Genomic DNA, 25299 nt, shown 5'->3' with positions numbered 1-25299 from the left:
CTGAATTCTTGGTACAATTTGGACTGTCATATCTGCATCATCACGTGTATATGAAAGTGACAGATTACGACTCGCAACGACAGCATTCCGACTCGAAACCGCACCGTTGCGACTCGCAACCAAAGCATGACAAGTCGAAACCATGTGATTGCGACTCGAGACTACGTCGGTTGCGACTCGCAACCACAGCATGATGACTCGAGACCACGGTTACGACTCGCAACCACAGCGTGACAAGCCGAAACCACCTGGTTGCGACTCGAGACCAGCTGGTTGCGAGTGGGCTGTCCATTTTGGTTATTGGGCCATTCTGTGTTAACTTGGGCTATCTGTTAAATAAACTGTGTGTTGCTGTGTTCTGTTTGACTGTGTTTCTGTTAGGGCCGGCCCAATGACCCCATGACTATTTACTTGTATGCGAGTTACGTGCCTATATGTGTTTTACGTGAATACCTGTGCACCGAACCTGACCTATACCGGTAACCATGTTAGGACGTGGTGACCAACGTGATTGACAAGTAACCTAAACCTACCGAGCAACCCAAGGTGAGTTCACAACTTAAAAGCATGCGTCCCGGTGGTTTGGGACACGAGACTAGCAACCCTATCCCCTGGAAAAAGGGGATACCATTTACATACCTTCCCTAGTTATTGGGAACAAAACTTACCTTTCCTTCCCGGGTATTGGGAAACATTTTGGTTAATTACTGTTTATACGGATTGCAACTAACGGCACTAAACGAAACTCTATCACTCAAGTCCCTACTACAAATACCGATTAGTCGCCGGGTTAGGCGAGCGGGTTATTAGTTGATAGCGCTATTTAGGTGTTTACCAGCCTCACACCGTGCCCTGGTTTGGGACGGGCGTGAACTAATGAACTCAGAAATCCGTCAACGATGATAGAACATTGACATCGGGGCATCCTGCGGATACGCAACGGTTACCTAGTGTTCGGTATTGGAAAAACAGTTTAGTCGCTAACTTTTGGGGTAGCTCCCCAGGGCATGTATAAACGGATAAATTAACCGGTGAAACAAAGTTTTTGGTAATTAAAACTGGACAACTAGTGAACTCACTCAGCATTATTGTTGACCCCTTACTGCATGCTTTGCAGGTAACCAGTGACGATGGAGCTTGCAGCTTGGGAACGTGTAGTGTCTGTTCACCCTTGTGTTGGGTGTTACCTTATTTTGAAATCATGAACTTTGTTTTAAACTACGTTACTTATGCTTCCGCTACTTATTACTGTTCTGAACTTAAAACTTTAAACTCTGAACTTAATATTTGCTAAGCTTATGCATAGTAAGTATTACTTTTGTTATCAACTTAAGTATTCGGTATAATTGGTGGCTGGATCCTGGTCGGTCACGCCCTCGAAGCGGGTGTTATCCGCGGGTGGATTTTGGGGGTGTGACAGATTGGTATCAGAGCCATTGGTTATAGTGAACTTGGTTTTAAAAAAAAGGGGAAAAATCTTTTTGGAAGAAACCAGACTATAACCCGTGACTCGTAACGACACTACACTCCAAGTGCAAGGCTCGGCACATTTGACCTCATAGCTCGGACCAGTGTTTACTTGTTTGCTTTATGTTTCCTGTTTTGATATACGTACTAGTGTGCCTAAACTAGATAGATACACCTCTCTCTTCTATCTCATTCTCGCTACACTACGACATCACACTCATATTGTGTTTTCTGGTTATGAAGACAATGAGTGGACGTGGAAGAGGAAACATTAACATGACACAGGCTCAGTTCACTAACCTACTCAACACAGTGGCTGCAGCTTTCGCAGCTCACCCTATAGGTCAGCATGCACCTGCGCAACCACCAGTGTGTACTTTCAAAACTTTCATGGATTGCAAGCCTCTCCCTTTCAACGGCACTGAGGGTGCCATAGGTCTTCTGCATTGGATTGAGAAAATTGAAGCTGTTTTTGCTGTTTGCGAGTGTCCCCCTGCAAATTGGGTGAAATTTGCTACTGCTACGCTTGAAGGAAGCGCGCTTTCTTGGTGGAAGGCGCAGATTCAGATGTTTGGGTTGGAGACTGCAAATGCTACGGCATGGGAGGATTTCAAGGATATGATTAAGGATGAATACTGTCACCGGGATGACATCCACAAGCTTGAGAATGAGTACTATGAGCTCAAGATGGTTGGGTCGGAAATTGAAACTTACACCAAGCTGTCTAATGACTATGCTGCTCTTTGCCCAAACATGTCTCGACCTATGTATCGAAGAATCGAACTGTACATCAAGGGTTTGGCTCCAGAGATTCGAAGCCATGTAACTTCAGCCAACCACACTACTATTCAGCCGATCGTTCGACTTGCTCACAAACTCACTGATCAGGCCGTGGAAGAGGGCCGGTTGCCCAAAAGGATCAGTGCTACTGTCGGAACTTCTAGTGACAACAAGCGTAAGTGGGAAGGAAGTCAAAGCAAGGATGCTAACCCCACTCAGGCCCCAGCACAGCAAAGGAAAACTGAAAACAACAAAGGCACCCAGCAACAGGGTGGCTACCGGGGAAGCTACCCTAAGTGCAACAAGTGTAACAAGCACCACAATGGGGCATGTAACAAGGGCCAGTGTCAGCGATGCCACAAGATGGGGCACGACGCCAAGGATTGTCGAAGTCAGTTCCCAGCTAGACAGAATCAGCAACAACCCCAACAGCAACAGCAGCAGGGAAACAACCGGGCATGTTTGAAGTGTGGAGCTGAGGGGCACTTTAAGAAGGATTGCCCTGAACTGAATCAGAACCGCAACAATAATCAGGGAGCTGGGAACAACAATCAGAACAACAATGCTGGGAATGGTGCTAGAGGAAGAGCTTTCGTGATTGGAGCTGGTGAAGCAAGGAATGACCCCAATGTCGTGGCGGGTAAGTTCCTACTCGATGATCGTTATGTTTCTGTGTTATTTGATTCCGGTGCCGATGCTAGTTATGTATCCCTACGTATTAGTAAGAAGCTTAAGCGTCCGCTTTCGTTACTAAGTTCTCCTCATATCGTCGAGTTAGCTAATGGTAGAAACATCGAGGCCTCACGTGTTGTCAAAGGCTGCAAACTAGAGTTGTCTGGTCAGACCTTTAGTATCGATCTTTTCCCTGTTACTCTTGGAAGCTTCGACGTCGTTATTGGTATGGATTGGTTATCCAAGCATCGCGCTGAGATCCTTTGTCAAGAGAAAGCAGTTCGTATACCTCGCCGTTCTGGAAGACCCCTCATTGTACAAGGTGGCAAAAGTGGAGAAATCTCCGGCATTATCTCGTTCTTGAAGGCCCAGAAGTGTTTACGAAAAGGGCACACCGCTATCTTAGCACTTGTTACCAACACGCAGGAAAAGGAAAAGAGGATTGAAGATTTTCCAATTGTGCGTGACTACCCTGAGGTATTTCCTGAGGAATTACCTGGACTCCCTCCCCATCGCCAGGTCGAATTCCAAATCGAGCTAGCTCCCGGAGCAGCGCCTATAGCTCGTGCGCCTTACCGTTTAGCCCCCGCAGAATTGAAGGAACTCTCTACACAACTACAGGAACTTTTGGATAAAGGGTTTATTCGCCCTAGTTCGTCACCCTGGGGAGCACCGGTACTCTTTGTTAAGAAGAAGGATGGCACATTCCGAATGTGCATCGACTATCGTGAGCTGAACAAGGTTACCATCAAGAATCGCTACCCTCTCCCTCGAATCGACGACCTATTCGATCAATTGCAAGGATCAAGCTACTACTCTAAGATTGACCTGCGATCAGGCTATCATCAGTTAAGGGTCCGTAATGAAGATATTTCCAAGACTGCGTTCAGAACTCGTTATGGTCATTATGAATTCCTCGTTATGCCCTTCGGGATGACCAACGCCCCTGCAGTGTTCATGGACCTCATGAACCGGGTATGCAAACCCTACCTCGACAAGTTCGTGATTGTGTTTATAGACGACATCTTGATCTACTCGAAAAGTCAGGAAGAGCATGAACAGCACCTACGCCTTATCCTCGAACTCCTTCGCAACGAGCAACTGTATGCCAAGTTCTCGAAATGCGACTTCTGGCTTCGAGAAGTCCATTTCCTTGGGCACGTGGTTAACAAGGATGGAATCCACGTCGACCCAGCTAAGATCGACTCTATAAAGAATTGGCCTACCCCTAAGACTCCGACTGAAGTTCGCCAATTCTTGGGATTGGCAGGTTACTACCGCAGATTCATCCAGGGATTCTCAAAGATTGCACAACCCCTCACTACGCTCACTCAGAAAGGCGTCACCTACAAGTGGAATGAAGCACAGGAATCTGCTTTTCAGAGGCTTAAGGATAACCTCTGTAGTGCTCCTATTCTCTCGTTACCTGAGGGAACGGACGACTTCGTAGTTTATTGCGATGCATCTATTCATGGACTCGGTTGCGTGTTGATGCAACGCGAGAAAGTTATTGCTTACGCCTCTCGACAACTTAAGACACATGAAAGGAATTACACTACACACGACTTAGAACTGGGAGCAGTGATATTTGCGCTTAAGATATGGAGACATTACCTGTACGGTACCAAGTGCACCATTTACACCGATCACAGGAGTCTCGAGCATATCTTTAAGCAGAAAGAATTAAACATGCGACAACGTCGATGGGTTGAACTTCTGAATGATTATGAATGCGCCATCAAGTATCATCCGGGCAAGGCCAATGTCGTGGCAGACGCCCTCAGCCGGAAAGACACTATACCAAAGCGCGTGCGAGCATTACAACTTACCATCCAGTCTAGTCTCCCTACCCAGATTCGAAATGCTCAGGTTGAAGCTCTGAAACCGGAAAACATCAGGGCTGAGTCCCTGCGAGGATCGAGAAAGCAACTAGAACAGAAAGAAGACGGCGCCTACTATGTGGCAGGGCGTATTTGGGTCCCACTTTACGGAGATCTACGAGAGCTTGTAATGGACGAAGCCCATAAGTCCCGTTATTCAGTACATCCTGGTGCAGATAAGATGTACCACGACTTGAAAACAACTTACTGGTGGCCTGGCATGAAAGCCCACATAGCAGCCTACGTTGGCAAATGTTTGACCTGCGCAAGAGTCAAAATCGAGTATCAGAAACCAGCAGGCCTACTCCAGCAGCCGGAAATCCCGAAATGGAAATGGGAACAAATTTCCATGGATTTTGTTACAGGGCTACCTAGATCTCAACGCGGGAATGATACTATCTGGGTGATAGTAGATCGTCTGACTAAGTCTGCACACTTTTTGGCCATTAAGGAAACGGACAAGTTTTCTACCTTAGCAGAAATCTATTTAAAGGAAGTAGTCTCCAGGCACGGGGTGCCAACTTCTATTATTTCCGACCGAGACGCTCGTTTTACTTCCGAATTGTGGCAAGCTATGCACAAATCCTTTGGCTCACGTTTGGACATGAGCACCGCTTATCACCCGCAAACGGATGGGCAGTCTGAACGCACCATCCAAACCCTGGAAGACATGCTTAGAGCATGTGTGATCGATTTTGGCAAGAACTGGGAGAAGCATCTGCCGCTGGTGGAATTCTCCTACAACAACAGCTATCACACTAGTATTCAGGCGGCACCTTTTGAGGCATTGTACGGTCGTAAATGCCGATCACCTCTCTGCTGGGCGGAAGTCGGTGATAGTCAACTCACAGGCCCAGAACTAGTGGTAGATACAACGGAAAAGATTTCCCAGATCAGGCAACGCATGGCGGCAGCTCGTGACCGTCAGAAAAGCTATGCTGACAAGCGTAGAAAACCATTAGAATTCCAGGTCGGGGACCGGGTTCTACTTAAAGTCTCACCCTGGAAGGGTGTGGTCCGTTTCGGTAAACGGGGCAAGCTGAATCCACGGTATGTTGGACCATTCGAAATTACCGAGAAAATCGGTAAGGTTGCTTATAGATTAAACCTGCCTGTAGAGCTGAGTGCAGTGCACAACGTTTTTCACGTATCTAACCTGAAGAAGTGTTTGTCGGATGAAACACTTGTGATTCCTTTTAAGGAACTGGCGATTGACGAACAGCTACACTTTACTGAGGAACCGATTGAGATCACGGATCGAGAGATCAAAACCCTCAAACGTAGCCAGATACCCCTTGTGCGAGTTCGTTGGAACTCACGGCGCGGCCCAGAGTTTACCTGGGAGCGGGAGGACCAGATGAAGTCCAAGTATCCCCAGTTATTCCCAAACGAAAACCCCAGCACTGAAGCTACAACCGAATTTCGGGACGAAATTCCAAACTAACGGGGGGATGATGTGACACCCCGTTGAAACACGCTAGCTTGGCAGTGGCTGCTTCAACTTTCGGGACGAAAGTTCTTAAAACTTGGGGATAATGTGACACTCGAGGTTTTTCCGAACGATCACCTTGTAATATTTCGTGTGTATATAAATATTATTAAATGGAAACATTGAATGGAAACGTGATTTTTGCATGATATGTGATGTATGTATGTATTATATATATATATGTATGAGAGCCGGAACCACGACCCGAGACCATGACTCGCAACCGGGCGGTTGCGAGTGGGCCACTCGGTCTCGAGTGGGCCGTTGAGCCGAAACCGGTTTGGGCCGAAACCCCAAGCCCAACCCGAAAACACCCCTTGTATATATATCCAACCTTTCCCTCATTTCTTTCATTTGGCACAACACACCAACACACACTCCTCCTATTTTCTCTCAACAAGAAACCCTCAACAACACACCCCAATCCCTTCCTATTTTCGGTTCAAGCAAAGATCCCGGACAAGAAACTCGGTCAAGACTATCACTCGGACATTCCATCTTCTCGGTTCTCTTTTCTTTGTTTTCGGCTCCTCTTTTCATAACCGGTTAGTGCTATCTTTTGTGTTATCTTTTGTGTTTAAGATGTATGTATGTTGTATGAACTAAGAAATGGTTGGTTAGTAGTTTATGCAAGATTATTAGGTTGTTTTGTAAAGTTTGTGAATATGTGTTAACATGACTAAAATGACATGATATTGGTAGTTTACAAGTGTTCATAGCCAACTACACTATGCTTCTTTGTTTCTTGCAAGAATGATGATGTTTAGCATAAGATTTTCGGCTATATAATGTATGTTTTCTTGTTTAGCATCATGATCTTGTTAAAAGTGTGATTTTCGGTTCATAAATATGTGTTTATGTTGGCATGAAAACCCTAGAAAACTATGAACATAGGAAGAACTTGTTTGAATATGGTTTGAAGGTTTTAAAAATGGCAAAGTTTGATCTATCTTTACTAGCATTCAGATTAGGCAAAGTGTTAGTGAAATATTATTGGTTGTTTCCTAAAATGGGCCTGAATTCTTGGTACAATTTGGACTGTCATATCTGCATCATCACGTGTATATGAAAGTGACAGATTACGACTCGCAACGACAGCATTCCGACTCGAAACCGCACCGTTGCGACTCGCAACCAAAGCATGACAAGTCGAAACCATGTGATTGCGACTCGAGACTACGTCGGTTGCGACTCGCAACCACAGCATGATGACTCGAGACCACGGTTACGACTCGCAACCACAGCGTGACAAGCCGAAACCACCTGGTTGCGACTCGAGACCAGCTGGTTGCGAGTGGGCTGTCCATTTTGGTTATTGGGCCATTCTGTGTTAACTTGGGCTATCTGTTAAATAAACTGTGTGTTGCTGTGTTCTGTTTGACTGTGTTTCTGTTAGGGCCGGCCCAATGACCCCATGACTATTTACTTGTATGCGAGTTACGTGCCTATATGTGTTTTACGTGAATACCTGTGCACCGAACCTGACCTATACCGGTAACCATGTTAGGACGTGGTGACCAACGTGATTGACAAGTAACCTAAACCTACCGAGCAACCCAAGGTGAGTTCACAACTTAAAAGCATGCGTCCCGGTGGTTTGGGACACGAGACTAGCAACCCTATCCCCTGGAAAAAGGGGATACCATTTACATACCTTCCCTAGTTATTGGGAACAAAACTTACCTTTCCTTCCCGGGTATTGGGAAACATTTTGGTTAATTACTGTTTATACGGATTGCAACTAACGGCACTAAACGAAACTCTATCACTCAAGTCCCTACTACAAATACCGATTAGTCGCCGGGTTAGGCGAGCGGGTTATTAGTTGATAGCGCTATTTAGGTGTTTACCAGCCTCACACCGTGCCCTGGTTTGGGACGGGCGTGAACTAATGAACTCAGAAATCCGTCAACGATGATAGAACATTGACATCGGGGCATCCTGCGGATACGCAACGGTTACCTAGTGTTCGGTATTGGAAAAACAGTTTAGTCGCTAACTTTTGGGGTAGCTCCCCAGGGCATGTATAAACGGATAAATTAACCGGTGAAACAAAGTTTTTGGTAATTAAAACTGGACAACTAGTGAACTCACTCAGCATTATTGTTGACCCCTTACTGCATGCTTTGCAGGTAACCAGTGACGATGGAGCTTGCAGCTTGGGAACGTGTAGTGTCTGTTCACCCTTGTGTTGGGTGTTACCTTATTTTGAAATCATGAACTTTGTTTTAAACTACGTTACTTATGCTTCCGCTACTTATTACTGTTCTGAACTTAAAACTTTAAACTCTGAACTTAATATTTGCTAAGCTTATGCATAGTAAGTATTACTTTTGTTATCAACTTAAGTATTCGGTATAATTGGTGGCTGGATCCTGGTCGGTCACGCCCTCGAAGCGGGTGTTATCCGCAGGTGGATTTTGGGGGTGTGACAGTGTCAAGCTGTCGCGGCCCGCGACAGACTGGGCCTAACTTGGTCGCGCCTCGCGAGAGCCTTGATTATTTGTTTTTATTTGATTTTTAATAATATAAAGGTATTTTAGGGTTATTTTTTGTATACGGGGTGTATTTTAGGACGTATAGGAGTATTTAAATGGTTTTGGGAGAGTTGTTATATAAGTTCTCAAGTTTCCCTAATAAGCTTGATTCTCTGGAAATTGATGGTAATCATGTTGTGGATATATAGCCTCTTGTTGATTTCCTACATTCCCTACAAATTCCAAGCATATTTCGTATGACCCAGCCTGATTATGTACTCTAACTAACTGATTGGTTCTAGCTCCCGCAAAGTCCTCATATTCATCATATCCATCCTTATATTCTCCCGAATAAGGTTCTCATTTGAAGGTTGAGGTTGTGTGTTGGATGTTTTGAGGTGGGGATTGAATGTGTTAAGTGTGTGGGTTGTGGTTTGGAGGTGGTTGTTGTGGAATGGTTATGTTACTGGGTTTTTATTTTTTGTTGGGTAGGTGGAATCCCATCAGGTATCACCCTCACATAAGGCGATGAATATGGAGCGTTGGGTTTTTTAGAAGATGCTTGGCCTTGTTGTGGGTCGAATTGATCAAAATTTGAGAAAGGTGGCATGGGTGGCATTTGACTACTCGGTTGATCTGGCACTATGTTGGTTTGTGGAACTGTTTCATATGGTTTAAAAATACCAATATTAGGTGATGGTTGATTTGGAGTTGGTGAAAACTGATCCCGTGGGAGCAGGTTAGTGGTTTGTTTGGGTGGGTTACATTGGTTCTCCATCGCTATGGATTTTGGTAGAGGTGATTGCAAAATTCGGTTTCCTCTGTGAAGTACTCGGTTCTATCAAGCTGTATCTCTCTTTTAGAATCGAATATCAAAGGTGAAGAGTTCCCTGAATGCCTTGTATGATGTATGCAACTGTAAGATTACTTACAAAATACACACAAGAAAAACCTCCCGTAATACTTAACTAAACAGAGCAAAAAAAATATTTTTTGGATTTTATGAATTCTTAAGAAAACAAATAACGAAACACTTTGCACACGACTCCCCGACAACGACGCCAAAATTTGACCGATGTTGAAGGGTCAGTAAATAATACGAGTAAAACTCATACTCACCTACCTTATTAGATAGGGTAAGTCGGGTGTCGAACCACGAGAAGTACTATGAAAAGTGTTGTTGTTTAATTGTTCTTTACTGATTAACCAAATTACTGAAAAAGAAAATCGATTGTTTAAGAGTTGTTTTGAAAACTAAATTAAATACCAGTTGTAAACAGTTGGAGAAAAAGTGACTCCTCCAAGTTTTAGATTCAAAGTGGATTCAAGTGATTGGTTTTTATTGAGAAAATCACATAGAAATGATTAAAATAATTAAATAGTTACATGTGATAAACAAGGACTAAGTACTTTGATTGCAAAACAACGAAAGGTTATCACAGGATTATCAATTGAACATATCCCATAGACATGATTAAAATAATTAAATAATTAATTGTGATAAACGAGGACTAAGTAGTTTGATTGCAAAACAATGAAAGGTTATCACAGGGTTATCAATTGAACATTACAAAACCTAATCCCTATCTAATTTATCCCAATTACTAGAACTCTTGGGAATTCAAAGAATTAAAACAAGGTTTTAGATAAAATTAATCGTTTACAATCAAACTAACAAATTATTAAGCAAAAATAATCGGATACTTAGATTGCCAATCTCAATTACAAAGACCAAAAGAAAACAATCATCCACTTACAAGAATCCTCCACTCGAAGGAAACCACGAAGCAATTAGCCGCTCATTCTTGTGAATTGGTCTTCAATCTTGATATTGGGACGCATTTTGAATGATGGAATGATGATTAGATGGTGTGGAATGATGGAAAAACTTCAAGAAGAACCCCAAAATTCGTCCCCTAGGTCGTGCCCCCTTGTTGGAATGAATGAGATATCGAAACTCTCTTTTTTCACATGTTTTTAATCAATTTTCATAATCCAGCACCGTATCATAAACCAGAACAACTTGAGCTGTCGCCTACTGCTGAAAAATTCTTCACAACACTGTTTACTTCATAACTTCATCGTTTTAAGTATGTTTTCCTCGCCGTTTTCACTCACGTCTTCGTAATTCAGCCCTCTATCATGCCATATCCAAATATCTTCAATACCACTCCATTTGTTTTCCTCGAAACATGTCCAATCTTTGTGTTTAACCTACAAAACATCAACTTCTCATATTTATTCAATTCCACACATTTAAATACAAAAAAAAAAAAAAAAACTCATAAAGTTAATCATTTAAACATGTTAAACACCATTCCAAACCCATTCCATCATGCAGCTTTAGTCCCTTGCATTTTTCTACCTTTCAAATAACCATTTTTGAAAATTCTTAACCCTTATACTATTAATCTATTTTACAACCTCTCGAAACTGTGTGACATTTACAAAAACAGTCCATTTTTTCACCGCCATGCAACCCCCCTCAACTTTTGAAAATTGCAGTTTTAACTTATACACTATTACTTCATTTTACAATCCTCTCAACTTTTGAAAATGACAATGTTTATATAACACAAACTAGTCACTACATATTTAACTAAATTTTATTTTGCTAATTTCCTTTAAAAAAAACTAATTTGTCACTGTGTTTAAGAACTTTGTAAAATATCCTTGTTTCAGGTGCGTTTCGCCGTAAATTTAGTTCTGACTTGAATAAGATCTAATATTATATGTTCCTATTCAACGACGTAAATTCGAGTTACTCTACGTTTCGAGCACGCCGCATCGCGGTAGAGATAAAATTTCAACCCTTGATGTAAATATATCTTTTGATTACACGTGTTAGTTTTCCCTTTATACACGTTATATGTTTTTTATTACATTTTCTTTGTATGAGTGGGGCCACATATAAATACTCTATGATTGTAGAATATAAATTGATTACTTTACAATTTGATCAAACCATAATGGTATAAATTAAATTGGATACCTCTAAACACGCGTTTTCATATGGTGTACGCATCACATAACGTTTGGACTAACTCATTTGATTTTTGCCATGTACCACCGCCGCAACACGCAGGTCTAATTACTTTACTAGTCTCTCTTATTTACTAAAGTCGGTGTTGGTTCTGGTGGGGATTTCTAGATCTTTGTTTTTGTTGTTTAGATGAATAAGGCTTAATATGGTTTGGAGAAGGACATGCAAGTTTTAAGAACAAGCTCGTTTAACTCAAGCTCATTTAACCTCCGCTCATTTGGAGTTTTTTTCGAATCAAGCTAAAGCTCAACTCGTTTACATCGCTACATTCAGCTAAATACAACATTGTTTTAAATTAGACATTTAATATGTAGATGCAGGTGTAGATATTAAAAGGGGGATTCAATCTATTATTAAACTAATAATAATATTATTAGTTAATATAAAATTATTAAAAAAAGTACATGTAGATGCAGGTGTACATATTAAAAGGGGGAAATAAGACATAAACTAGACGTCAGAGACAATGCCTGTTGCTCTCTCTTCAAGCATTTTCACACCAACATACCGACCCAACATCATAGTTGTTGCCTGAGGATTTGTTCCTGGAGCGTTGAAAAATGTTGAAGCATCGACGACTCGTAGAGAATCAACCCCGATGACTTTCAGATGGCTATCAACAACCTTGTTAGGCAAGCATCCACCATGGATATGCCAGAATGTGTCCAAAGTGTCACGACAAAAACTCGCAATGCTCTCATAATCTGATGATTCCTCAGGTAAAGGCAACCCAATAAATTTGAAACTTTTTCCATCAAACTTGTACTCTTCCATGGTTGGAGTAGCCAACAATTTTCTAATAACTTCCACAGCGTTCCAGCATTGATGTACGTCTTCGGTGTGATTGTAGTAATTAAAGCGGACGCTTGGGCTAACCGTTACATTAGATGCGGATAAGAGATGTAGTGAACCTGTTGATATAGGCCTAGTAATCTTTCCAGCAATTATCTGCACACTTGAGTTAAAAAGTGACACCGAACCCACGTAAGGTATGAAACTCGTGAGAGGTGTGTTCAAGGGGACTGAAAGTGACTCGATGTACGGTCCACTTTCAGCAATCCCAACCACACGGAGACCTGCATCTGTTATTGCATCTGGAAGCAAGATATGTACCCCTGTTCGTTGATGATCAGCCATGAATTGCCCAATGAAAGGATGGTCCCGAACAACAGGAATATTGAGGGATGAAAGGTATGAAGTTGGCCCGAGTCCACTAAGCAGCAAAAGTTGTGGACTTCCAATAGCTCCGGCACTCAAAATTACCTCTCCATTTGTTTTTACATGAACTTCATGATATTTTCCATTTGAATCATGGTATGCAACTCCAACCGCAGCTATGCAAGAAAACAAATTTTAATACTAAATCACAAATTAACAACATAACTAGATCATGAACAATGGTTAATTACCTAAAGGGTCAGAGGTGGAGAAGATCACCCGGTCGACCATCGCATGAACCAACACATCTAAATTTTCTGGGTTGGCATTGTTGAGAAGCTCAACCGCCCCATGTCGTACCCCCGAATCATTGAATGTTGAACCACCAACCTTGGTTCCTTGAACATGGTCAAATGTGAACCCATTATCAGGATCAACTCCTGATTCGAGTAACCCATTAAAGAGAGAAGTTTGAAACTTATTTAAACGTGCTGGACGAGTAACAATACTATTTTCTACCCACTCGTAGGCTCTCTCAACAGCTCCCATATCCCATTCGATACCTGCGTTATCATAGAAATAGTCATCAGCTCTAGAATAAAACCCAAAATTTATCATGCTACCGCCTCCCAATATCCTCGCCCTTGCGTTCTGTAGACCGTCTTCAGTATCAAAAACCTGAGCTGGCGAATCGTTATCATTTGCATCTAGGATAGTCTGATAGATATTACTTTCATACAAAACACTCGTGTTCAAACTACTGCCCCTCTCAAGTAGCAGGACAGAATATGATTCAGATAAAGTGGCAGCTAACGGGCAACCAGCAGTCCCTCCACCGATAATGATGTAATCGTAAGCTTTCGCAGGAGAGAAATCAGTGGCTTCGTATGTAAAACGAAGGTAACCTGAATCTGCATAACATACATACATCATTTGAGCAATATATATACAAGTATATATCTAGAGATTCTTTTGTCTAAACTCTGCATGACTTTTGTCCATTTTTGGATCATGAATACGTGTCTATGTATGTGAGAAAGACTGACAGTAATTCTTGCCTGGAGGAGAATCAGTGTGAACAGAACAATATACTTGTAGCCGAATGCACAATAAGATAAAAAAGAGAGAAACATTATGCAACATTGTTTGAAAGTTCATCATTATGGTATTGTAGAACAAGATATATTGGCAGTCCTATTAAGGGAATCTGAGGCTATAAGGTGATGAAGGACTGGTATTTTGTTGTTGCAAAAGAAGGGAGAATAACACACATTTATAGGTGAGGAGTATGTAGGTGTAATCGGATTGTTCACCAGTCATGGCTTAATGGGTCACAGGTTAAGGGTCAGCAGAAGTTTATGGTTTTAAAAGATCATGTGTTGGTTTGTTTATTTTGGCCACATGTTTTATTATTTTTTAAACTAGTTTTTGCCCCACCCGTGTTGCGGGCCACTAAGGCAAATATTTCTCTCTCATAACATGTACGTCTGTGTTTCGGTTACTTAAACATACCACTCCTAACACGATCTCAGAAAAAAATACATCGAGTCAACCAACTAAAACAAAACACTCCAATACTTTTGCAAAAAAATAATAATAATAATAATAAATAAGTAAACAAAATGATGGAAAGACTATAATATTAAACTGTGGGCAAAATTGTAAGTTTTCAAGATAATTGAGCGTGTGTTAGGCAGCCTGACACAAATAAAAATTACTCCGAATCAATCAATTAAAAAAAACACTATCATAGTTTTGTCAAAAAAATAAAAACTAAAACGATCGCATGACTGTAATTTGACACTGGGAGCAAAATCGTAATTTGACAGGAAAAAAACCCAAAACGATGACAAAACTGTAAATTTGAACTGAGGGCAAAACCGTAATTTGGCTGGGAGGGGGAAAAAGGAAACAAATGGCAAAATTGTGAATTTAAACGGGACAAAATCGTAATTTGGTTAGACCAATGGAGAAGTGCTTCTACTCCCCAAGCTTGTATTTTGTATATATAGTAAATAAACTAGAATTAAGCTCCCCCGTGTTGCAGCGGGAGCGTAAAACTATGCTAAATAGCACTAATGCCACACCACCGCCAGTGACTACCAACATCGAGTCAATCCAGGACCTGCGCATTGCGACAAACTTATGAAACGAAAAAACAAACGTAAAAACATTGAACCACACACGCACGTTGCCTCGTGTTACCTCGTATAATTTTGAACGAAACAAAAAAGGTTGAACAACACACACACGTTGTGTTGTGTTAACTCGCAAAATTTAGAACGAAATGCAAAACGAAAATTTGTGAATATGAAAAATATAGGGGACCAAAGTTGAAGGTAAAAATGTTGTGAGGTTAAATTGAAAATAATGAAATGTTTTAAGTTAAAAGTGAAAAAATTATGTGGGTTAAAATTGCAAAACATTAAAAGCTTTTGGGTTAAAGTTATAAAATCTTTTTTTAAAGCCCCCCAAAGCATGAGGTATAACACTCTATGCATGGGCGGCCCTGAGGGTGGGCGGGGAGGACCATCGGCCAGTGCCCTATATTTTAAAAGGCCCGTTATTTAAAAAAAATTAGATATGTATATGTAAAAAATTAAATTAATAGAGTATACCTTTACAAACACCAACATAGGTTCACTTACAAAACTATTTTTATGGTTTAGATTAGTTAGTAGCTTATCGGCATTAGATTTAGACTTTTAGTGAGCTTAACACCCAATTTCGTTAAGGCCTAAGAGTACGTTTTTTCGAGTTCGAACAACATATATGAATTCTCAGGGTCGTTCCTAATCCTATCTACAAAAATGTTGTTTATTTATGGTTTTATAATATAGGGGAGTCAAAGAAGTGGGTCTTGTTAATTGATGGATTGTTTTATTACGAGTTACTAGCTTTTAAAAGTGGGCTACTACACGTGTATGGCCGGCCTATTTAGCTGCACGTTTAGGGTTTAGTAACGGTCTTTTGTTATTTACGGTAATTCAATTTCAAGCAAAAGAAAAGACTCGATCAAGTAGCTTTCATCAATCGCTTTTGTGTTTTCTTGTTTGTTTCATTATGTCATGAGTTACGTTATTCTATAAATACTCCTAACTATAGGAAGTGTAAGAAGTATGCAAAAGATCAAATACAAATAATCTTAACATACTAAACATACAAATTGAAGGAAACCCCAAAAAGACAAGGTGGCATTTTTGTAATTACCACCAACTATCAAAGTTACAACCAAAAATACCTAAAAAAACACAAATTTTTTTTTTAACATTTTTTATTAGAAAATCGCTACATTTCGTTAGCAAAAAAAAAATATTTTTTTTTTTGGCTGCTACTAAAAGTAGCGATTTTTTAATAAAAAATGTTTAAAAAAAATAAAATAAACTAATTTGTGTGTTTTTTTTATTTTTTTAGATTTTTTTAGGTTTTTTGGGGGTTTAGTTTTTAACATTTTAGCTTGGGTGGGGGGGGTTAGGTTTTTTTTAGGTTTTTAGGGGTGGGGGGGTTAGGTTTTTTTTAGGTTTTTGGGGGTGGGGGGAGTTAGGTTTTTTTTTTAGGTTTTTGGGGGGTGGGGGTAGGTTTTTTTTAGGTTTTTGGGGGGTGGGGGGTTTAGGTTTTTTTTGGGGGTGGGGGGAGTGGTTAGGTTTTTTTAGGTATATTTGTAGAGTAACTTTGATAGTTATTGATAATTACAAAAATGTCACCTTGTCTTTTTGAGTTTTCCTTCAATTTGTATGTTTAGTATGTTAAGATTATTTGTACAAGAACTTTACCCTGTAAGAAGTATTTATAGAGTGACAAGTCTCCACACACACACCCTCTTGAAAAAAAAGTGTTAATAGGTTTTTTTTTTGTAGTGGGTTTTTTTAAAAGTCTTTGTACCATTCTGACAATAAGGATCCTTTGTATTTGATCCTAATCCATGTCATGAAAGAAAGGAACAGAACGAGGAAGAGTTGAATAATCGGCATATCCCCACGGTTAGAACGATGAGCTTATCAAAGAAAATTCTTTTATACAGATTAAAAGTCGATCAAAAATTTTCTAACTTATATTGAGACGGATGAAGTGTGTTTTATATTCGTGATGTGATCTTGTTTTTTGGTAGGTTTCTTAGCTTCTTAGTAGCTCGTTTTTCTATATGATTTATAAAGGTGGGGTCTATTCGCACACGCCCTTAGTCTATTTAAACACTCCAAAGCGCCCCGCTATGGTCAAAGCTGGGCGCTTTGGTGTAAAGTCAACAGACAAGGTCTGACAGGTTCAGTCCTTGTCTGTTAACTTTACACCAAAGCGCCCCGTTTTGGCCATAGCGGGGCGCTTTGGTTTTTTTTTACATCAAAGCGCCCCGCTTTGGCCTAAGCTCGGCGCTTTGGTTTTTTTTTTTTTTTTTTTTTTTACATTTTGGGCGTATTTTAATTTAATAGATGAAGTCTTGGTTTATGTGTGGAGGGCTTGTTTGTACAAAACTAAAATATCTAAAGCCAAAGCATTGTACAACTCTAAACGCATAAGATACAAGTTAATGTAAATGTGTATGTTAGATCAACATCATTTAATGTCCTTTTTTTACTTTTCTTATTAACAATTCATGTAATGAGTGTAAATAGGACAACACGGTACAGCCTTGCAGTGTTGCAGGGAAAGACTAGAGTACCTTTCCACTGTTCAATTAATTCCCGCCCAAACAAAATTGTTTGTTTGTGTATTATAGTCTCACTTTTTACTTTTTTTTTTTTTTCATAGAGGGTGTTTGTGATTACTTATTTAACTTAAAAAATACTTTTTGGCAAAACAACTTATTTAGTTATAACTTATCCAAAAGCAATTCTAAAAATGTGTTTGGATGAGCTTATTAGGTCGGAAAAGTCATTAAGTTGTTTTAAAAAATAATTGGATGAGCTTATAATGTGGGAAAAGATAATATTTCAGGAAAAGTTAAAAAGCCAAGGTTAAAAATAATTGGATGAGCTTATTATAGTAAGTTTTAAAAAGCCAAGGTTAATTGGATGAGCTTATTATAGTAAGTCTTAAAAAGCCAAGGTTAAAAATAATTGGATGAGCTTATTATAGTTGGAATTCGTGAAAGGAGATGTCTTATTTTAGATTTTTGTATAGTCTCTTTCACCATGTCAAGTCAGTCACTTTTTGTTGAGTGTTAAAGAGTCTATAACAAATTTCAATAAATTACTGTTCATTGAAATGTAAGAGATCACTTCTTTGACGTTTTACAGTGAGATGCCTCAACAAATTAAATATTGAGATGGGACTTCACCGGAAAACATAGGACATTATGATGCGCTAGTTAGACGGATCAATTTCAAGGGGGTGGGACAGAGCGCGCAGCAGTCAGGCATATATTATACAGGCATATATTACACATTCAAGATGTATGTTAAATGTGTTTAATAATAATCACGTTAATTCTTTTACAATCCAAGAGTACGTTTGTGTTTGTTCAATATATGCGTTACATCACGTTAAAAGCCGAATGTCACTGACACGACCCAATCAGATTCAATACGCACTTGTATGACCCAAATGACAATATACATCATAATACTACAATTAATGAAAAAATACGTCATGTACATGTACGGTAGGCGGCTAATACACATAACACTACTCATAGGAGTACTTGTGCTTTCAAAACGAAATGATACGATATAATGGAATACGACATCACACGTAACCGATTTGATCCGGAACTTGCAGTATAGTCCATATATATTAAAAAATAATGTATAATGGAAAAAGCGTAAAATTTAGACTATTATCGACGCGTTTGTGAATTAAAAACAATTTTAAAAAATTTAAAAAAGACCCATAGCGCTGCGCTTTGACCTAAGAGGAGCGTTTTGCCCGAAAATTTAAAAATGTAAAAAAAAAAAAAAAAAAAAAAAAAAAAAAAAAAAACCTCAAAGCGCCCCTCTTTGGCCATAGCGGGGCGCTTTGATGTAAAGCAACAGACAAGGTCTGACGCGGTCAGTCCTTGTCGGTTGACTTTACACCAAAGCGCCTAGCTTTGGCCATAGCGCGGCGCTTTGGGGTGTGAAAATAATTTTCTCCGTGTGTAAATAGCATGATCCTTTATAAAAGCATTGCTATTCTCAAATAATATATATAAAAACTTTGCTATTTTCGAATAATAACATGCTATCAAAAGGCCTGAACAGCGGCACAGTACCATCGTATCACGTCATTTTTTTTTTCTTTTTGCTTCTTTTACCCTCAAACAACAATTACGTAAAGGGGACGCTATAAACGGAAAAATTCATTATCATAATTTAATTTCTACAGACATAACGGAAAAAATCATCATCATAATTTAATTTCAAGAGACATTAGGATCCTATGTTCATTAAAACTTACCATACACTTCTAGACTTAAAACATGAAGCTTCTAGACTCAAAAATATTAATTGTGTAAAGTGTTGTCACTCTTATTAATGTGAAGCTTAGAAGGTTGAGTGTTCGAATTTTGTATCCATTATTAATGTGAAGTATAATTAGGTTGTATGAGTTAGAACCAATGTGGGCGAGGTTTCATAGCCCACTCTCCCATGGGGCCAAATTTTTTATATATACAATTTTTTTTTAAAGAAAACACATATAATTAAACTAGTAAGAGACCCGCGCGATGCTGCGGGTTGACAGTTTAGGAATGGGTCAATTTGTCCGAGATTAGACACAATGAAAGAACCCGAACTATATTTCCATGCATAAGACCTCCTAAAGGAATGTTTGAGATTTGCTTATTTAAGCACCTTATGATTAGCGATGCTGCGGGTTGACAGTTTGGGAATGGGTCAATTTGTCCGAGATTAGACACAATGAAAGGAACCCGAACTATATTTCCATGCATAAGACCTCCTAAAGGAATGTTTGGGATTTGCTTATTTAAGCACCTTATATAATTAAAATCACTAAAATAAGTAAATATCACACCAAGGGATACCTTATAAGTTTGAACTAACAAAGAGATTATTAAATGGAAGGTTCTTTAACTGTATTTTTGATCCACCATGAGTAATCAATATGATATAAAAAAGAGCTTTCATACAAAGGGTAAAACTGTAATTTGGATCCAACAATAACAATCAGTTTGATATAATCAAATCTCAAAACTGCTTAATGAAACACCAAAAAAAAAGCTTATCTTCTTTTGAAAATGCAATAAGCTAGTAAGTTAATCCTAAACACCCCTGAATCATTTTTCTTTAAAATATTTGAAGTTTTCCTGCAATCATAAAGTGTTGCACCAACATAGCCTTATGAAAGGCCAATGGATTTGCTAGGGTAGCCGAGAACTGCAAAGATGAGAATATGATTAGAGGAACCATACACATAATAGAACAATTATGAGAATACACATCAGTGTTATAAAAAACAAAATAGACTATCACATTATATCTTTGTGTTGTCAAGATTGTCTTTCTTTCAAATGAATCTCGAAGCGACCTGGGTAAGCCCCTGCCAAAGTGTCACCAAGTCCCTTTACATCCTATAGTGTTAAAATGAGACAAAAAAGAGAATGGGGTTAACTTTAGAGCAAACAATTACCTGCATTGTTGATCATATGGATCTGTTGTCATGTTATTGCTAACTAAGGATGATGGTGCCTGATTGACTATTACATGATATACTGTTTCATTGCGAGTGTGACATTGGTTGGAAGACCATCATGGTCGAGCCTATGTTCTTTGGTATCTGCAAAACTCACAGCAATGTAAATATGTACAAAATGCAACAACGCAAATTTAATAGTACAGGCATACAACCAACGTTGTGTTTCGAATAAGCCCTTCCGAAACAAAAACTTAGTTGATTGTGAACCACCATGTACCGTTTAGAGTCTTGACCATTGTTCACTGACAATGTTGATAGGCTCTTAAAAAGAAACATAACCCAAATTGACTCATCATTAAAACACAAGTCAATATTGACTCTAAACCTTTTTTTTTTTTTGTATTTTGACCCTTTTAAATCACTTCAACTCTAAACCTTTTTTTTTGTATTTTGACCCGTTTGACCTATTAAAAAGAAAAATAACCCAAATTGACTCATCATTAAATCACAAGTCAAAATTGGCGCCTACATGTGACTCACGGATAGGCTTAACAAATGGAGTTATATCAATGTTACCAAAATATAAGCACCAGATAACGCATAGTTTACATCAACAAATATTATTAAGTGTAAAGAATCATCAACCAACCTTACAAATTGTATCAAGTTCATAGAGCATGACATGATAGAACTTCCCATCACTTGCACCATCCCTGCAAATTAAGAACCAAAAGATAACGTAGCTAAATGTTATCATTTTGATTTCTAAATAATCTACCACTAAAAAATATAAATAAAGATGTTCTTTTACCTATAGAAAATGATCCGCGGTGGTTTTTTACCAGTCGCCTTCTCGAAAGATATTAAGAGCTCCCTGCACTTAGCATTTCCAAGTTTTTGCATCAACTAATCTTATAATAGATGTTTATAAAAACAACATAACTTTTTTTAAGAAAGTTTCATGAATTTCACATGTGCACCTGATCACGCCTCCATTAACTTTTCAATGTTGAGGATCTTGCCAGCCTTTATACAACTCTTGTATAAGGTCTTGCTTGTGAGGTTATGCACTTATGCACTAACCAGTCATGCATCCTTTGTAACTTCTGTCCAATCTTGAAATGCAACAATCGATGGGTTACTAACCTCCCCATCAGCTCCAAATATTATGGTTGGAATATCCTTGGTTTAAAAAAGCGCGAAGCGCTCTGAAGCGTTTTGGTTCCAAAAGCTTTAAGCGAAGCTTCAAGCGCGAAGCGAGAGCTTCACGTATACGAAGCGCTCCATATTATATATAATTACATATAATGTTAATTTTATATATATATATATATAGGACAAAGATCCGTTAGGAACCACCCCTTATTGCGAGAACCGCGAGAACCAGTGTGAACACAAACAGTAATTCCTAAAAAATCTAAAAAACACCCAAAAAAATTTTTTTTTATTTTTTTACTATTTTTTTTGAAAAAATCGCTATATTTTGTTAATAAAAAAATTCAAAAAAAAATTCAAAAAAAAAAAATTCGAGTAACAGTTATCCATGCACATGTGCATATGTGTCGTTTCTTTGTCAAATTCCGTAATTCATTACAAATAATAGTCAATTGTACTTTCATTTACACTACTACGTGTAATACACTATCTTTTACATTACCAATGTTAGAAATGCACATGTGCATCTATATGTATCAACAGGAAATAAGGTGTTTTGGTACACTACTTTCTCTTTCATCTATCATTCCATCCATAATACACAAGCATGCACATGTGCATTTCTGTCATTTCTTTGACAAATTCCGTAATTCATTACATATATTAGACAATTGCACTTTCATTTACACTACCATATGTAATACACTACTTTTTACATTACCAATATTAGAAATGCACATGTGCATTATATGTATCAACATGAAATAAGGTGTTTTGGTACACCACTTTGAATACACTTTCCCTTTCATCTATCATACCATCCATAATACACTACCATTACCTCCTACCATCCATAATACAATACCATTACCTCCTACCATCCATAATACAATACCATTAACAATATTTTCACTTTATTACATGTATGTAAACACCATTTATACCATCCAATCAACATATTACATAAAAAATTGACAACTATAACCAAACCATCAACCACTAGATATAACTAACCAAAAAACATGTATATGGGTCTACTTCTCCATTCAAAATCACAAACTTTTTGTACCAAAACACGTTATATGATGGTTATACCTAATTATGCACATGTGCATTTTGAATATTGGTAATGTAAAAAGTAGTGTATTACTAATAGTATTGTAAATTAAAGTGCAATTGTCTATTCCTGATAATGTATTACCGAATTTGTTGAAGTAATGATACATATGCACATGTGCATGGATAACTGTTACTCGAAAAAAAAAAGTTTTTTTTTTTTTTTTTTTTTTTTTTTTTTTTTTTTTTTATGGATCGAAATATAGCGATTTTTTGTTAAAAAATATTAAAAAAAATAAAAAAAAATTTTGAGTGCTTTTTTGATTTTTTTTAGATTTTATTTTGTGTTCACATTGGTTCTCGCGGTTCTCGCAATAAGGGTGGTTCTCGCATGAACCTTACCCTATATATATATATATATATATATATATATATATATATATATATATATATATATATATATATAAAATAGCTATCCATATTATATATATGTGTATTTTATAATGTTAATTTTGTACTTTTATGCATAAATTAAAAAGTTTAAGGACCAAATGTAAACTACTGAAGATAGAGGGGGTTAAATGTTTAAATAGACAAACTATCTTTACACTTTTTAAGTAAAAAGTTAGAAGTTTTAGGGTCTGAATGTAAGCTAATGAAAGATAGAGGGGTTAAATGTTTAAAAACCTTAACTTATAAAAACCCTAAAAACCTAAAAGACATATACGCAGCCGTCAGCATCTCTCTTCTTCTTCTTCCCCCTTCTTCCTGGTTTCCGGCTGAAAGCAACTCTGTCGCCGGAATTTGTCGCCGGATTTCACATAGGAAGTCGCTATATCGTCGATATAAGGTCGATATGTACCTTGTAAAGACTGTTGGGCTTAAAAAATGGCCCAAATGGTGATCTGATTGGCTGGAGCGTCGCTTCACAACTTCATCGCTTCGCCGCTTAAAGCTCGCTTCACTTCGCTTCACGTAATGTAATGCTTCAGAGCCAAAAAAGCGTTTTTTCCGTCGCTTCATCGCTTCAACGCTTCAAGCTCGCTTCAAGCTCGCTTCAAGCGCGCTTTTTTAAACACAGGGAATATCACTAATGAGAGGGACTTTGGTGGCTTGTACTTATTAAGCATAATTAATCTTATAAACTAAGCTCACTGATATGAAGATGATATTTAAATGTCCTGGCCCATCAAGTATATAAGAGGCCCCATATACAAAAGGTTAACCAACCGGAGACAGGACCGGGCTCACACGTGCCTGCATTTCATAAACTATTAACACAATAACTACATATATATGAGTGTAAAATAACAACTACTTAAAAAATTATATTATTTCTTACCGAGTAAGAACTCCAAATTGTAAATGAACCATGCCGTCTAAAAGTACTATTTAGGACCAGGTACTAATGGTGGCCTCACAACCCTATAGCCAGCTTCTGATAGACCAACATACCGTTCAGGTGAAGGAGATTGCATGTTCGATAAAGTGGATTATCCCAAATGAGTTTGTAGTTGCAAGCAGAGATTGCACAGATGTTACCCTACATGTTAATTCAACATTTGAGTGTCTGAAATGCTACCCAATGTTTAAAAAAAAAATAAAAAATTGAAAACTATAACAAATACATTACTTACTTGGTCTAAACCATACCTCTGAGAAGGCAAGATCAGCAATGTAACATGTAATACATATAAAACCCAAATAAAAAATATAAGAAGAAAATCCCCAACCCACCTGCACGGAAGGCAAAAAAAAAGTAACATTCGAAGCTTAATACATTTGCAACTGAACCTACTTTTTTGTCCCAGATAATTTGTATACTCTATGCCGAATCCAATGCCCTAAAAAACAAGAAAGAAATATTAAATAGTATATATTTATTTGCACAAAAACAAAGGTATTCGTTACTCACTAAAAACAAACATATTACCAAATTGACCCGAACCCACTCAAAACGAACATATTACCAATTTGACCCGAACCCATTGAAATTGTTATCCAATCTACCCAACCCTTGTCTGTTTTACTCACGATTGTTTATTCCATGAGCACGGTATGTATGACATCTTTGTTTGTGTGCTTGGTTCACCTGAATGTTGAGATGTGAAGAGCATTCATATCCAACCCTTTGACCTACATGACAATTAAAAACAAATTATAAACTTAACATGCTAATAGAAGATCTAAACTTATCTCATTATAGACCACCAGTTGAACCAAATGAACGCGTATGCTTAACATGTACATCAATGATAGTTTAACAGTTGAGAATCCACCTCTCAAACCATAGCACCCCAGACATCTTTGACCATCTGTACAATACTCTTTTGCTTTTAGCCACACGAAAGCACTGACCACAAATTGTAAGAGCATGTTACATGACCCAAAGTATAAAACATTAGCAATGTAGTCAAACAAATATACAACAACGCACTTCAAATAATCACACACTTTTTATCCTTTGTTTAATAATAAGTTCCCTAACGTAAAACATGATTCCATCAACAAAGATTAACTAAAACTTGTGGTTGTCGAATTGAAAGTTGGGAT

The 25299-nt window shown here is 38.4% G+C and overlaps 1 protein-coding gene across 1 annotated transcript; it reads right to left on the bottom strand.

Moving 5' to 3' along the window:
- Positions 1-12163: 12163 nt before the first annotated feature.
- On the bottom strand, positions 12164-14214 carry LOC110929300 ((R)-mandelonitrile lyase 1). Its single transcript, XM_022172433.2, has 3 exons — positions 14025-14214; positions 13218-13877; positions 12164-13142 (listed from the first exon to the last, which is right to left on the bottom strand). The coding sequence occupies exons 1-3, from the start codon at positions 14125-14127 to the stop codon at positions 12259-12261; spliced, it is 1647 nt and encodes a 548-aa protein (XP_022028125.1). The 5' UTR covers positions 14128-14214; the 3' UTR covers positions 12164-12258.
- Between the last annotated feature and the right edge of the window lie 11085 nt (positions 14215-25299).

The sequence above is a fragment of the Helianthus annuus genome, chromosome 3 (genome assembly GCF_002127325.2).
Source record: "Helianthus annuus cultivar XRQ/B chromosome 3, HanXRQr2.0-SUNRISE, whole genome shotgun sequence".
Classification (NCBI taxonomy): Eukaryota; Viridiplantae; Streptophyta; class Magnoliopsida; order Asterales; family Asteraceae; genus Helianthus; species Helianthus annuus.
Note: the sequence above shows the minus strand (reverse complement) of the source record. Positions and strands in the feature narration are given on the sequence as shown.

Bases quoted from the DNA above. Each gene is read 5' to 3' on its own strand.
- LOC110929300 (XM_022172433.2), bottom strand. From the start codon at position 14,127: ATGATGAACTTTCAAACAATGTTGCATAATGTTTCTCTCTTTTTTATC. The intron at 13,878-14,024 runs GCAAGAATTACT...TATGTTATGCAG, and splicing joins TCACACTGATTCTCCTCCAG to ATTCAGGTTACCTTCGTTTT. The intron at 13,143-13,217 runs GTAATTAACCAT...TTTCTTGCATAG, and splicing joins CTCCACCTCTGACCCTTTAG to CTGCGGTTGGAGTTGCATAC.